The sequence below is a fragment of the Penicillium lagena genome, assembly GCF_028827675.1.
Source record: "Penicillium lagena strain IBT 129212 chromosome Unknown utg000003l_segment0_segment0, whole genome shotgun sequence".
NCBI classification, from domain to species: domain Eukaryota; kingdom Fungi; phylum Ascomycota; class Eurotiomycetes; order Eurotiales; family Aspergillaceae; genus Penicillium; species Penicillium lagena.
The window spans coordinates 163146-179092 of NW_026623224.1; the positions used below are offsets into that span (position 1 = coordinate 163146).

The 15947-nt window shown below is 48.9% G+C and overlaps 4 protein-coding genes across 4 annotated transcripts; 1 reads left to right on the plus strand and 3 right to left on the minus strand.

The window, feature by feature from the left end:
* Positions 1–526: 526 nt before the first annotated feature.
* On the minus strand, positions 527–2162 carry N7510_005211 (cytochrome P450; the record flags this gene model as incomplete). Its single annotated transcript, XM_056977137.1, has 2 exons — positions 527–1696; positions 1758–2162. 2 exons carry the CDS (start codon positions 2160–2162, stop codon positions 527–529), a joined length of 1575 nt encoding a protein of 524 aa, XP_056833169.1.
* Positions 2163–3842: 1680 nt separating this feature from the next.
* Positions 3843–4752, plus strand: N7510_005212 (alpha/beta hydrolase; the record flags this gene model as incomplete). Its single annotated transcript, XM_056977138.1, has 4 exons — positions 3843–4140; positions 4203–4279; positions 4347–4471; positions 4512–4752. 4 exons carry the CDS (start codon positions 3843–3845, stop codon positions 4750–4752), a joined length of 741 nt encoding a protein of 246 aa, XP_056833170.1.
* A 737-nt stretch (positions 4753–5489) lies between these two features.
* On the minus strand, positions 5490–5819 carry N7510_005213 (uncharacterized protein; the record flags this gene model as incomplete). The annotated part of the gene is made up of 1 exon (XM_056977139.1): positions 5490–5819. The coding sequence occupies one exon, from the start codon at positions 5817–5819 to the stop codon at positions 5490–5492; it is 330 nt and encodes a 109-aa protein (XP_056833171.1).
* A 3641-nt stretch (positions 5820–9460) lies between these two features.
* N7510_005214 (uncharacterized protein) lies at positions 9461–14056 on the minus strand (the record flags this gene model as incomplete). The annotated part of the gene is made up of 7 exons (XM_056977140.1): positions 9461–9563; positions 9630–9735; positions 9975–10455; positions 10815–11162; positions 11230–13406; positions 13462–13729; positions 13778–14056. The coding sequence occupies 7 exons, from the start codon at positions 14054–14056 to the stop codon at positions 9461–9463; spliced, it is 3762 nt and encodes a 1253-aa protein (XP_056833172.1).
* Positions 14057–15947: the final 1891 nt, after the last annotated feature.

Genomic DNA, 15947 nt, shown 5'->3' on the forward strand with positions numbered 1-15947 from the left:
TTTTTTTTTTTTTTTTTTTGGTAGCTATCTATCTAGTTTCTTCATCAACCAATGAGCCTTGAAGAAGGTTTTCGGATCCTGGCTGTTTCAAAAAAATTAGGGCTTTGGTCGATAGTATTGCCTGTCTCGGGATAGTTGTTCGACTACTACTGTTGAAGAAGTGTATCTGTCTGCTATATTTATAATAAAGGTCAATAAAGGGCTCTTTTATGGTGGTCTATCGTTTGTTGACCGATATAGAGCTGGATGGGGCATGTCAAGTAGCCATTATGTATAACTGCACCGGAGCACACTATTGACAAATGATAAACCAAAGTTCTAGACAATATACCTCGTGGAATATATATATCCAGATGTAGGCTACTTCTTTTCATTATACCATAATAGGTTGTTCATGCAATTGATACATGCGGCTATACAATTTAAAGGACCTGTGAATAACAAAATATTCAAGAGCAAGATTACATTAACGGCATAAAGACATTCCATTCCAAAAAATCATCAAAGACTCGGTCGGAGTGTCCATTCAAGCATTATCCGCCTCATGCAGGCGCACGGTCACCAGATCCGCCGGGGCCATAGTCAGCGTCAACGCCCCGCGGATCTTGCGATCGGGATAAACATCCTCAATCTTATCGAAGCGCTGCAACAGACGCACAAGCACGTATCCCGCCTCAGTAAGCGCAAACTGCTGTCCGATACAGATACGCGGCCCGCCGTTGAAGGGGAGGTACTCCCACCCAACCTTCCGATCCATCCAGCGCTCGGGCTTGAACTCATCCGCGTCGGGACCCCAGAAGTCCTGCCGGCGATGCATGATGAAGGTGCTGTAGGCGATGGTCTGGCCCTTGCGGACGAAAATGGGGGACAGGCCGTCTGGGCCGCCGCCGCGCGGGAGCGTCGTGTCGCGGGTTGCGGTGCGGCGGTTGAAGGGGACGACGGGCCAGAGGCGCAGGACCTCGTTCATGCAGTGTTGCAGGTATTGGCAGGATTTGAGGTTGGTGAAGGTGATATCGTGCGGAGCGGCGTAGGTGCCGAAGTCGGTGGTGATTGTCTCGCGCAGTTTGTGGAAGACGGCTGGGTGGCGTGTGAGCATTTGGATCGTCCAGCTTAGGAGGGAGGCGGTGGTGTCGCGGCCTGCGAGCAGGATGTTGAGGAGTTGGGAGCGCAGCTCGATTGGGTCGTGAGTTGAAGCGACTAGCGCATAGAGGAAGACATAGCTAGCAGGCTTCTCTTCGTCTAGGGGCTTCTTCTTCTCGTTCTGCTGAACGGCATCCAGTGCGTTTTTGACGAATTTGTCTACAAACGCCCGCACTTGCGCGTCCGAGTGCCGGGTCTTCTTGTTGTCCACTACCCAGGAGAATTTCTCGAATCGGCCTCGCTGCGCAGCAACCCACTGGGAGCGGTCGAAGTAGGAGGCGAATTTGTCCTCGGGCCGATTTAGGCCCTGCAGTGCACCGATCTGGCTCTCTACACTTTCGCCGAACAGGAACTCCGTTGCTGAGTCGATGGTCAAGCGGAAAAAGATCGACTGGATGTCGGTGGAGGCAGTCCAGCCATTCGCCGCCACGGGCAGTGCCTGCATCGCCTTTTGCACATGTTCTTCCTCCAGATCCAGCTGGCTGATCTGCTCGCGGGTGAACTGGGGGCGGAGCAGTGAGCGGGATCGCGACCAGTCCTCTCCGTCTGCCGTAAACTATGATTGTCGTGTCAGCCGCACCAACTTTTTTTTGGGTCAACAAACAATCAAAACTTACGATTCCCGTGCCCAGCAACGGGTGAAGACTGGTATGCCTGGCAGCCCCGAGCCCAAAATCCTTAAACTGCGTCGCCAGCACAGCCTGGATATTCTTCGGATCGGCTGTAAACAAGTTATCGCGGCCGAGGTTGCGGAGTATAAAGGTCGAGACATAGCGGTTTTCGAGGTTGCTCATCACTTCCATGCGCTTCGCAGCCAGCTCGGGGATGGCATGGTCGCGGTCGGCGGCCAGCAACTGCAGGAGGTTGCTGATTCCCAGTGGGTCTTTGTAAGGGTACCTCGGCACGGCGCCACAGCCCAGGCTCTTAACCTGGCGCGACCGCTGCCACGAGGTGAATAGCAGGCGGATGACGTGCAGCGCTAGCGCCGCGGCGGCAAAGCTTAGCAGGAATGAGGGTGTCATGGCTGCTGGCTGCAGATAGGGGGTACCGGGGTAGAAGGTAACCGAGTGTTTGCTTGTAGCCAGAATAATCAAGCATGCAGGCAGTCCACGCTCTTTATATATGTCCACTGGGTGAACAGAGTTGCAGCCTAGAGGTGTTGACTTGGCCTGATCGAGGCTCGACGCCGGGCCAATCACATGGCCGATCGGGCTTCGGGGCTGCCAACCTTTTCGTCGGCGAGGTCGGATGTGTTGGGTGGGGGCCTGAAATCTTCGATAAGCTAGATATCGCCCAAGTTTGAAAATATGATTCTTCTCCGACAGCCGCATATACTTTTCCAAGAGCTAAGCCCCGAGTCGATCATGCATTTGGCTGGCTACAGCTGCGGCTGGCTGCGACCGTTTGTCCAAGGAATTCGTAGACCATCTCTGGATCCAGATCCTTAGGTACTAAGTACCATATACCCGCTGGATTCTTTGGTTGATCCGCCATTGTTGTTTTCCTTCCTACCGTATATCTACCGTGTACAGAATCGGACGTAGAAATATAGTCAACTGTTAAAGCTTCTGTACACAGGGTACACAGACCAGCATGATACAAAACAGGTAAGTGGACCCAGGCCAAACTAAGCCTAAGGCTAGAGGATCGTGGATTTGGGGATTAGTGATCACGACAACTAAAGACGTGGACAGCGACAGCGAACATGCTCCCAATTTTCCTACACATCACTGAAAATGAAGTCCCCTGTACCTCAAAAATCAGACCCACGCTCCGATAAGGGGTATACGCTCTTATCATCAAGATCCCACAGTGGGCCTTCCCTAAAAAGAAGATCCCCCACAGTGGGCCTTCCCTAAAAAGAAGGTCCCCCACAGTGTTAAAGTTTTATCTGTACCGCGGTATCTCATTTACGTAGGCTCTTGAAATTTACGATATGCCAAGCAGTCCACGATGTCACGGTGCTCTTCTCAACAAATATGGCATTGTACGATTCAAATATTTCATTGATGAGGATCCTGTCACTTGAAATCTGGACCACGGCAGGCCTACGTTCAAAGAAAACAGGTACTTCCTGGCTTTGCTAGGTCGTTTGACTAAAGTAAAACACTCGAGAATTTGATGATGCTAATATCTGCGTGTCTGGATCAAGACAGCCTCTCTATGCAGCAGTCATTACATGGAGTGTCGATGCATCAGTTCATCCAAAGCCTTCTGACAACCTGCTTGAACTTCGCTCTTACCTTGCGAAGGGCGATACCATTGTACCTATGACAATTTACCGCAGGTATACCGAACTGCCAAACAATTCTAAAACTACTACAAGCGTCAGAGGCTTCATGCTCTACTTAGTTGCGCTTCGCAGTAAGCAATGAACAAACAGAGTATTAGAAATTGGATGCTAACACTTTCTAGAAAATTTATTTACGATGGTATATAGCAGGGAGTGATCGAATTAGATTTAAAGATGAAGCGCAAGATTGAAGAATTGCAGGCTGTACCGTGAGCTTGCAAGTTATGTCTATAATCCGCTTTTATCTTGTTCTAGAGAGAAAAAGAAGAAACTGTCAAATACAGGGATTTTACCGGTACCCGTTTGGGCCTTGGGTCGGGTTTTTCGTGGCTGGTTGGGTTTTGGGCGGGTTATGGCGAGGTCTAATTCCACCTTGTAATTTCTACCATTCTACCCTGCAGCTATCACCATGCCGCTACCAAAAGCAACTCTTGTAATTGTCTCCGGTGCTTTCCACGACCAAGACATGTTCGAACCGGCTATCCCCTGGCTCTGCCGGACAGGGCACCCGCTGGACTTCAACGTCAAGCTACCCAGTGTAGGCAACAACTCGGCGAGTAGCCTACAGGAGGACGCAGATGCGATTCGGAATAGAGTGTTGGATGTCTTGGACAACGTGGATGGGGGCAACAACGTTGTCATGGTGCTGTTCTCTTACGGAGCTGTGCCGGCAGTACAGGGACTCGTCGGTCTCGACCAGAAGACTCGTGGACCCGGAAAGACAGCCATCCTAAAGTTTCTTTTTATTCGTGCAATATGCCCATGATAGGTGAGAGTCATCTGGAACAGTTTGGGAATTGGGCCAAATTGCAGGATTTGACGGCGGATCCTCCGGTTGAATTCAAGGTACCTACGCGAAAAAGAATAATCAGCAACCTGATTATGTTAAAGCTAACCGTTCAATTCTCTCTAGGATGGCGTGGCGATTTTCATAGCTGGCCCTGACATCTTCTACAATGGACTTGACGAGGAAATCAAGGCTCATTTCTACACCAAGTTAAAGACCCAATCCGCAGCATTAGTTTTCCCTCTTGACCTGTACTAATAGTATTTACTAATGAGATCTGTGCGTGCAAAGATCTCTCCTGGACCCCATCACTCAAGCTGCCTACTTGGATATCCCCAGCTGGTACCTAGTCACCAAGCTCGATAATAACATGCCGCGAGACTTTCAGATCCTCTGTACGAAAGTCATTGGAGAGAAGCTGGAAAATGTTGAAGAGATTGAAACTGGCCATAGTAGCTTCTGGATTAGACCAGACCTTGTTGTGGACTACATTCTGCGGGGTGCCCGGAGTGCTGAGAAGGGTTTATCATGAACCTTGTTTGCTGGATCGAATTCAGATGTCATGTGTTATAGCTCTATGTAGATAAACGAGGATATTCTGAAACGAGTGTATGCTGCGCTGGCAACCAACTCAACTATAAAGCATTCATCCACGCACCTATAAAATCCGTCTGTCCTGAGGCTGAGGCGAAGGACTAAGCTAGCTCACTCATATACTGAATTCCGCACATAGCACCGCGGTGAGTGTTGTGAGCTGAACGACAATGTGAGCTTCGGCTACTCCTCTTTGTCTCACTGACTCTATACGTAGCTGTACTTCATGAGCGCCGTCTATGTGATAAGACCCGCGATAGCCCTCATCTGCGTAGCCATCGCCACACACGACATCAGGCTTCCTGCCCTTCTCTGCCCTTCTCGCTTCTGCACCCGCTCTCCAGCGCCCATTCCGAGCAGGCTCACTCTTCGCCGGCTCGAATTGCATCTGGTAGGCCCTTGCCCACTGCTTATACACCTCATAGGCCTCCTCAAGGTTCTGGCGTTCTCGCTCGCGGTTGGGGCAAAGTCTACTACGTTTTTATCGTCCGCAAAACCAATTACCGCTACCCCTAGCACCTCCTTAAGCGTCTCGTATAGCGAGGCGATGTAGAGGAGGAAGAGAATAGGGAGAGAGGGGGATCTCTGCGGGACTCTAGCCTGTATTCGGATTAGTTCAGATTCCTCGTCGTCGAAGAAAAGCGTCGCGCCCCGGTCCGTAAGGTAGCTTTGAGTCTAGTTGATTACCCAGTGCGGAAATCCCTTCTTTTGTAGAGTGTCCAGGAGTCGCTGGTGGCATATGGTGTCGAAGGCTCCCTGGATGTCTAGCTGTAAGAGCGAGGCGACTGCCTTATGGGACCACGCCGTACGGACCTGGTCCGTAAGTAGCCTGACCGCTAGCTTCGTGGACCTGCCCTGTCTGTTGCGTATCTGGTTTGCTGGGAGGAGCCCGTTGCTCTCCACTACCTGAGTGACGCGTTCCGCTATGAGTGCCTCTATTACTTTGTCCACTGTGTTTAGGAACGACATCGGTCGCCCTCCGCCGGCCGTCTGGAGCTGCTTCATAGATTTTCCTGGCTTCCTTATGGAAGGCTAATTAATGTTGATAGGAAGTTTAGTGGGCGCAGAAATGGAGTTTAAAAAAGTGTTGAAAGAGGGTTCAACAGAGCAGAACAAAATGGTTGACAGAAACATCAAGTAAGGACAGGATTGGAGAGCCAGCGTGGTGGTACCAACAGACAATATCAACAGGCGACAGGTGTTAAACGGGGAGTTTATCGACCAACTAAGTTAGGTAGGAGCAGTCAGTATCTCATCGTCGCAGTTCACTCAGTCACGGCCCAACTTCGACTTTTGCCGTCTAATTCAACAGATGAGTTTCCTTATCTAGTATCTTCATGAGCAATAGTTTGGTTCGTACATTGTCGGTATAGGAATGTTTTTTTGATCGATAGAAATTACAAGATCTGTACCCGATTGTCTGGTACCTTCTCGTTAAATGCTGGACGGATATATTATTGCATGCATCATATAGTCTCAGTACGAATCAAATTCACTATCGTACTTTTGAAATTCTAGTTAGATACATCGTGAACTCGTGTCAAACGCCGTTACTCTAATAGCTATCATTGAAGTGCTTATCCGAGCCATTTCCTCTACTCTGTCAACTAGAAGCAGGTCTCATTTCAAGAATAAAGCTGTGTTAATGGAGCTAAATTAGTACAGCAGTTGTTCACTCATGCTTTTGCCTCAATTTGTTTATCCACTGGCATACAGATCTTGTTTGAGATCATGGACGATCCAAAAACTCCCAAATATCATGACCGTATTCTTTGCTTGCAGTTGTACCAAGAATTTTTAAATCACATCTCAGTCTTTCATCTTCTCGCAGCCGCTTAACAACTTCGTGATAGCTATTAATAACGGAATAGGATATTGCGGTTTTGTCAGATCTGTCGACAGCATTGAGATCTGTCTCTTTATTCCCCAGAAGAAGTTCGACAATTTGTAATTCTCCGAAAGGAACCGCTGCTGACAGAGCTGTTTCATTCTCAATCGTTCTCTCACGTCTTCATCTCCTTGCCACGTGAAGCCTTCACCTACACTCGTTTGACGTCCGAAAGGAGGCTGCCGTGAACGCCATAGAGAACTAACCCTGGTAGGCAACATATTTCTTTATACCGCTTCTGTTGTTTACAGCGGATTGTTATTCGTTACCAACGTCTATGGAAATCTGGCCCTGTAACAATTTACATTGTCACTCTCATTGTAGTAGTTTGGCTATAGTCTCTCGCTCATATTTTGTCGCCCACCATAGTGGCATTCGTCCGCTAGAATCATGGGAGTCAAGACTGACGCCCTCCATGGCAAGCAGCAGCTTAATAACTGTCTCCTGCCCATGATTTGCAGCCCACGCCAACGGTGTCCTTCCCCAATGATCCCGGGAGTCAGGTTTGACGCCCTCTATCACAACTAGTAGCTTGAATAACGCCCCATGTCCATTTTGTGCTACCCACGATAGAGGCGTCCCTCCGTTAGAATCATGGGAGTGTGGGTTGACGCCCTCCGTGGCGAGTAGGAGCTTGACCACCGCCTCATTTCCATTCCGTGCTGCTATCGATAGCGGCGTGTCATCAAACCTAGATAGAGTTTCGACATGAGCTCCTTGTTCTAGCGATCTTTGAGCTGTCACTTCTTGCCCATGTTTTGCAGCCCACGATAATGCCGAACTTCCAAGTTGTTGCACATCATAACGATAGAGATAGGGGTTTATGAGATTGTAAAGGCGGGCATTTGTTCTAGCAAAAACATTTATATGCCCGCGAATTCCAGATCCTTTGCAATGCACTGCAGCAGTTCATTTGGTAAACGAAGCAGCATCTCAAAAGGGTTCGCTTCACGATAAATGAGCCGAAGTGGACAGTAGGTCGGGAGGGGCACGAGAGGTAGCATGTGTATAATGTCAGGGTAAATTTCCACCTGGTAATTTACAATGTGACCCATCTCTTGCATTCCAAGCGCTTACTCAGCTGATTTACGACTGCCTATCATGGAAACTGGTGCATGATGTGGAATTTACACGTCCATTTCTACTCCGACAATTATCCGTCTATTTCCCGCCTGATTGCCCTACAAATACGACCATGTTAGATAGTCTGAATAGCATCGATTTCATCATTTGTCCAATGACATAAATTGGTAGAATTACTAGTGCATACGCCTATCAGACATTCCGACAGAATGCCGTTCAAGGTTCATACGCCTAGTGCAACACGGAAAACACCAAGAGCATCGTGGTCGCTGGGTTCAAATAGACCACACCGCCCCTGGGAATTCACCGCTGTGGTCCATTTACTAGGAGACGGTCATCCCATTCAATTTTGCCAATACCGTAAGGTGACGCTCCCAAACTATGCAAACTCTGCCAACATTGCGCTTTCTGGTTTTATACTCGACAGAACGAGCCATGGTTTGCAAAGATATAAAACTGGCTCGTTTCCCTCTTTCCTGGTTCACTGATTTCTCTTCCTTTGATATCTCTGAAGACCTTTATTACATGTGATACCCTTTTTGGATATATTTTGATATCCAGATTCTGTATTTTCTTACCTCTATGTATACGTGAGACCGTCACAGCATGGGTGGGGTTTTTCTACAGTCCATTTTTATCAATTTACACTATAACCAATGACTAAAAGGTGTTGAGAAAGTTTGTTGTTTTGCGGCATTTACCACGGTTTTGGGGTGTCTCACTCGCTTACATTTTAATATGGTTTTGCGGCATTTACCAGGGTTTTGTGCGGTGTCCCACTCGCTTACATGTCCGCATCTGCGGATTTGCCGCAGCCTACATGATTTAAGGCTCAGTCTCCTCAAAGCTGTCAGCATTTCCCCGCTGTTGCGCAGATGCCCATGGAAACACTCCTCTCTGGTGGTCCACCTGGCTCGAGTATGACCGGATTGTTGAACGGTTATTAGAAAATGATAACTTGGATCTCAACCCCGTGGTTGGGAGGAACCATTTACCTTGAACGCCTATTTATCATGCCGTTGAAAAGAGCAACTACTTCGTTGCGGACTTGCTTCTCAAAAAACCGAGTCTAGATCCAAATACCCGTGGACTTCACCGGTGGACTCCTCTGGGCTATGCCGCACGTCTCGGAGACGTTGAAATGGTCAAGTTATTGCTCAAAAGAGCGGATATTCGGATCAATGTAGTCGATAAAGATGAAGACGGTACACTTTGGTTAGCCGCAAGTTACGGAGAAGCCGAAGTGGTCAAACTATTCATGCAACAGGGTGACCAGTTGAACATTAACTGTCAAAACAACACGAAAGGAGAATCTTGCCAGATTGTTAGGATTCTCCTTCGTTTGGTCTGTTTGCAAGAAGGATTCCATCCGTTTCTATGAGGAATCACGGTTCTATAACAATGACTCATTTGTAGTTACCGATGAATACGATACAGCCCTACAGGGATTACTAGGGAAGAGCTAAAATTAGATTAGCCTATCTCGAGTTAGGGTCTGGGGATTAAGTTGTAAGAGTGTAGAGAACTGATCTCGAATATGACTGTAACCATGGATTCAGTTTGGAATTATGGCATTTTGATTCAATTGACTATAGACATTTCGGTAATTTCGGTCTAACAAGAACAAAATTTCCCCCAGCAGCCCACTTACCGGTCTATAACCACGCTCAGTTGCCTATGCCAGCGGTGTCAAATCATCATTTCCCTTCGTGTCCGCCTTTACAGCATCCCGCTCGAGTAGCAGTTCAACGACTTCTTCATGGGCTTCCCTAGCTCCCCTAGCTGCCCATAAGAGCGGTGTCCGACCATCAATATCCTTTGAGTCTGGCTCCACAACATCTCACCCTAGTAGAAGCTTCACTACCGCTTCATTTCCCGAATCAGCTGTCCATGATAGTGGCGTCTGATCATCGACATCCTTCGAGTCTGCTTCCACATCATCTCGCGCCACTGATATCTTCACGATCGTTTATGCCTATGACAAACCCCCTAATTTCTACGGAAGAGACGGCGCCAGAAGTTTGCTCCTCTATGGTTTGAGGAACCACCCAACCCACGCCACTGATTTAGGGTAGTTAGTGTATATATAGTAAATGGGTGACTGGGCCCTAATTTTCGGACGGAAAGTCGAACGCACTCCGCCAACAACAGAAAAGAGGCCTTCCGTTGGTCTGATGATCTCAAGGTACAAGCAAGATTGGCCATGCTGATTAGAGTGTCGGGATGTTCTGGCCCAAGCACCCGCTTGCGAGTCTCCAAGACCTGCACCTCTAGCTCTTCAGCTTCCTTCCATCGTCCCTGATTTTGATAGACGACTGCCAGATTGGTTATGCTAAGCAAAGTGTCGGGATGCTCTGGCCCAAGCACCCGCTTGCGGATCTCCACAACCTGCACCTCGAGCTCTTCAGCTTCCTTCCACCGTCCCTGATTTTGATAGACGAGAGCAAGGTTCCCTATGCTAACCAGAGTGCCGGGATGCTCTGGCCCAGATACCCGCTTGCGGATCTCTACGATCTGCATCGCTAGCCCTTCGACTTCCTTCAATCGTCCCTGATTTTGACAGACGGCTGCCGGGTTGACTATGCCAGTCAGAGTGTTGGGATGCTCTAGCCCTCGCACCCGCTTGCGGATCTCCGTGAGCTGCACCTCTAGCTCTTCAATTTCCTTCAACTGTTCCTCATCGAGTCATCGATATAAGTGTAAGCAAGATTCCCTATGATAGGTAGATTGTTAGGGTGCTCTAGGTCGATTTCCTGGATATATATATTCATGGCATGTAGTAGTTATTACTAGTAATTGGTGAAATGACTGACTCCTGACTAGTCAGGTGACTATTCTAAGCTCAATTAGGCTAGTTCGCTAGTTCTGCGATATTATCGTGCGATAATTTGCGATAATGCGATAATTATCGCAAAATAATATCGCAGGACCAAAATCTCTTGCGATAATTATCACCGCATATCGTGAACAGCCCTAACGACCTATGCTTAGAACCGCCACTGCTGCAACCAGTTCGACATCAGGGCCACCGAGATCGGCCCGAGTGTTCTCATCATGGCGCTGGCCTCTTGCGTGCGCTTCACCTCCAGTGCCACGACCAGCGAATTCTCGCTCAGCAGGCTCTTGTAAAAGTCCAGCAGTTTGAGTCCCGGTTTCTGCGCTACATCCGCCGGAGTAGGCTTCTCGATCTTCTCTAGCTCGCCGACCCATTCGGCCAGTTCGACTAGTTCCAGGGTGTATTTCTCATGGATGGCCGGGATCAGCGAGGACCACGGCGCCGTGGACGGGTTCGTTACATGGAAGGCAGAGCAAAGGTCCAGGGATCGATTGGCATGACGTGTGTTGACGAGCTCCATGATGATCGAAGAGAGGGTGTCCTGAAATGATTGACCATCAGAAATGTACTTTCATATTGATAGTTAGAAATAGGAAAAGGGGTCCTACCACCGGGATCCAATCAATTGCCATCGATCCCAGCCGATTGGGGACCTTACCCAGCGCCTTCGACGTAGCGATGATCGTGGGCAGCCATTCGTGCGGATTCCACTGTCCGCTCGGGGACGTCGGCCCTGCGATCTGTCCCACGCGATAAATCGTCGTCGCCACGCGGCTTCGCCGAGAAGCTTCTAGGCAGATGCGCTCACCTACATGTTTGGACTCGCCGTAGCCTTGTGCGAGAGCCACCGCGTAGTCTTCCATCGGTACTTCTGGTACTGACGATCCCATGGCCGAGGTCCATGCCCCGACTGCACTGATAGAAGACACGAAGTGAAGATGCGCGTTGTGCTTGCTGTGGATGCTGAAGTCGACGAAGCGCCGAACTCCGCGGATATGCGTATCTTCAAAGGAATCGACCGTGTGATTGAAGTCGACTTTCCAGGCGTTGTGGATGATCGTGTCCACTGATTCCAGTAGCTCTTGGTATTTGGCTTCGTCGAGACCGAAACGCGGGTCCCCAAAGGTGACCTGTAGGAAATCTAGCTTCTTCCATCCATTTTCATCGACGTGCAGTCCTTTCTCTTCGAGGCCTTTCTTCTGGCGTTGTTCCGCGTCGGATCGGTTCAAGCAGTAAATCTTCGTCACGGACTTGTTGACAAGAAGGCTGTTGAGCAGGTATGTCCCTAGTGAGCCCGTTGATCCGGTGAGAATCACGGTGGAGGGCGCATTCGTTGTATTCTGCGGGAAGTTCTGGTCGCGTACGGGGAGATCGGCCGTGTACTTATCTATCAGACCCTTAATCTTCTCCTGTCGGTTGATGTTGGTCTGCCTTGCCTTGCCTTCGAGTATTTCGCAAACGACCCGCGACAACTGCTCCACGGTCGGGTTGCCATAGATCGTCTGTGGCGTCAGAAGTGCTGCTTTCACATCGGGCCAGCGCATTTGAATGCCCTTCTGCAGCATCCTAGAGATCTGGATGGTCATGAGAGAGTCGAGCCCGGCAGTATAGAAGTTCTGATCAACGGAAATTTCAGATTTCTCCAACACGCGAGCAATCATTTGGCGGAGGTAGTCTCCAACGGTAGCTTGGTCGAGGGTTTCGGGAAGCTGGTGCTCCAATTCCTCCTTCAGACCAGCAACGTATATGGCATCAATCTCCTTCTCGTACTCCCGAATAGTAGCTTGCCGCTGCGTCGAGCCCTTCGGAGTCCTCTTGAAAGGCTTATTCTTCGAGCCAAGCCCGATGTGGTTCTTCATCACCCGGCCGTGTTGGGCGATGGTCTGGTTGGCCGCCTGCACGGATGGCCAGATCTCGTCGGTGAACGCCTTGACATCCATCTCTGGCATGTCGGGCCTTGGCTCGATCAGCAAAGCGGCCTGGAATCGAGATTGGCCGACGACTACTGCCCTCGAGACCAGCGGATGACTTTCAATCATTGTCTCCATCGTGACCGGGTTGAACTTCTCGCCGTTGCTCAAGACAATCACGTCGTCTCCTCGGCCGTAGAACTTCCATAGACCGGGGTTCGTGGGATGCGGAGTGAAGAGATCTTTCGTTCGATATGTGTCTACCTTCGGGAAGGTGTGAAAGATACCGGTGAAGTCCCGGTTCTCCTGTCGCTTGAAGACCGCCTCGTACAAACTCTCGCCCACTTGTTGCATATCAATCCCGGATTGCGGATGCCATTTAAAATAGTGCCAGTCGTCTGGGTTTTCGGGTACAATTGCTTGAAGCCAGCCGGCCTCACTGGATCCGATGATAGGCACCATCTTGGTGTACTTGCGTAGCCGCTCTCCAGTTTCTAACGCCAGCGGAGCGCCTCCAAAGTAGATGGCACGCATCTGTTTGATACAAGCAACCGCCTTGTCGTTCTTAATCATGTCTTCTAGCACAGACGGAGGGAAAACCCCCGTCTTGGGCTTACCCATTTTCATGAGCTCGGTCAAAAGGGTCACAGATAACGGTTTTTCAGGGCCAAGCAAGGCCGTTGTCCCATGGAAGACGGTGAAGAACAGACCAAGCATCCCCATAATATGGAAGAATGGCGTGATGGTCAGGATGAGATCCTTCTGGCCAAGCTGGAAGAAAATAGCGGGCTCGCCGCCTGCAGGCCATTCCATTCGAGAGATTGCATCCCACGTACCGATGAAGCCGTTCGTTAGATGCACTGGCTTAGGCATTCCTGTACAAATGTTAAGTTTAATTACTTTGGTAAATAGATATACGAGTGGGGCTACCAGTCGTTCCAGAGCTATGGATGATCAATACCGTGTCATCTTCGGCCTCGGCAAATGTCTTGGGGAATGGATAAGAGCCAAAGTCGCCCTCGGCATTGAGCATGGTCTTCAAGAAGGGGACCTCGAAGACTTCGATGCCGGGGGTAAAACTTTGAATCTCGAGAGCACGACCGCGACGCTCTGCGCTGGTGAAGAACTTGGTTACTCCAACGACTTTTAGAAGGTGGGCGTGAGCTTCGTTCGAATTTCTTATAGACGGGAAGAAAGCCTAGTGTTTGATCAATATTCTGCTCATGACCATTTCTGACCTTCTCACCTGATAGCCAAGTTTCTGACATGCGAGAATGAAGAACCAATAGCGTACGTCATTGGCCGCCATGTAAGTCAACGTCTCGCGGTTCTGCGCTGGCCCAATCGTCTTCTCAATCCAATTGCAAAAGAAATTCGTGGCGTTCGACGCCTGTTTCATTGTGACGGTCTGCAGTCCATCGGATAGCTCTGGTCCGTTCGGGATGATCGCAAATTTCCTGTCGGGGTCTGTTGCGGCTGCATCGTCAACGATCTTTGCCATAATCCGTTTCCCTGCTTGCTCCATTTTTGCGATAATAGGTAGAAGATGAAGATAATTGAATGAATGAAGAGAAACTACGCGTGTACAGGGCTACGATGAAAAAAGAGTATCAGCCGTGAAGCATGAGGAGGGGAGGGGCAAAAGGATCGATTTATAGGCCCCCTCAGCTCGGGATCTTCCTTTAAGGTCTGCCGAATGCTTCGTCATTATCGTATTTTGTACCACTGCAAGCCTAGATAAGACGGGGGGAGGGGGGGGCGGAGCGCGCTATAACCACTAGTAGTCAGGGGTCTAACTTACTGGACGAATTGCAGATCCTTGCTCGAATTAGACCTGGACAAATGGGTCCATGGGTAGTGACCCTCGCCCAAAACCCAAACCCAAGATACCCATGGGTATCTTGTTGGGAACCCGACCCACCCATCTGGGTACCCATGGGTACCCAAGAAATACCCATTCTGGCATAACTTTCCCAATTAGGATGCATAATTCGCTTACCTCAGCCTTATAATTTACGGTTTTTACAACTGTTTTGGTCATTACTTTAATTCATGAAGCTTTTCGACCACATCCTTTGTGAAAAATTAAGAAATGTGTCTGTAAAGAGATAAACTTGACACTGTAATGTTGCATTGAGTTAAGCTTATGGAAGTCTAACATTGGTGTGGTGGACAATTAGTAGTGTTGTGGAAAACTATGAGTCAAGAGAGAGAAATATATCTTGGATGCACAGCAAAGTATATGCACCTTCATGACCACAGCACCACCTATTTCTATTCACATACCTTACGCCTGTACAAAGGTTCTATTTTATTAAGTGATTCGCTGAGGCCTCTATTTATTTAGCTATTTATCTTATTCTATATTCTTGGCTTTGGGTAGGCTATAGAACCCTGTGGAGAGCCTCTAATCGAATGGACTAGATGGGAGCTTTGTCTTCATGAAAAAATTTTCAAGTTCTATGGGTACCCATAGCGCCAGAGGTAGCAGTGTATTCAAATCTTGCACTACTAAGGTTTGTTATCTCAATGCGGCATCAGTCCCTGCCTGACACTCCGCAAAGAGCTCGTGGATCACAGCACCCCTTTCGAATCCTGCAGCTTGGCTACTTTTGAAGTTGAGATCCTTGGGGCTATGCTTAGTTTACTTGGAGATTTGCACAGTCGAGGGGGTGAGATAGTTGAATTCTTTGCCGTTCGACAAGGGCTATACATTTTCCAGTCCACCTGTCCCTTGGACCGAGAGTTGAGCAAATGTACACCGAGCAGCATCCACAATCTGAAGGCGGTGAAGATAACCACCCAATCGTTGCTGGAGGTGGCAGATTGGCGAATCGAGATATGCTTGAGGGTAGGTGGTGAAATGGCGAGTTGTTACGTGGGTAAAAGGGCTTGTTCCAATCTGCTCATCGAGTGATCCAATTGCAGAGCTGTTCCCGATACGATAACTGCAGGATTTCTCTATATCGGTTATCGCATCGGCTACTACCAATACCTAAAACTTATCGGTTATCTGTATCGGCTCCCAAAATTTGCCACGATAATTAACGGCAGATAATTTTCAAGAGCCTACGTAAATGAGATATCGCGGTATAGATAAAACTTTAACACTGTGGGTGACCTTCTTTTTAGGGAAGGCCCCACTGTGGGGGATCTTCTTTTTAGGGAAGGCCTTTTACCATGGTTGTGCGGTGTCTCACTCGCTTCCATTTTACTATGTGGTTTTGTGGCATTTACCATGGTTTTGCGGTGTCCCACTCGCTTACCGATTACGTTAGCCATAACTAATTAGTTAACGATGCCTCTATCAGCAATAGACTAGAAGTGGGTATAAGGCTGACTTGCGCCAGGGACTATAGTCTACCGTACTTAGGCGAGGGAGGGCTCATCATCATCATCACCTCGAGCCTCTACAG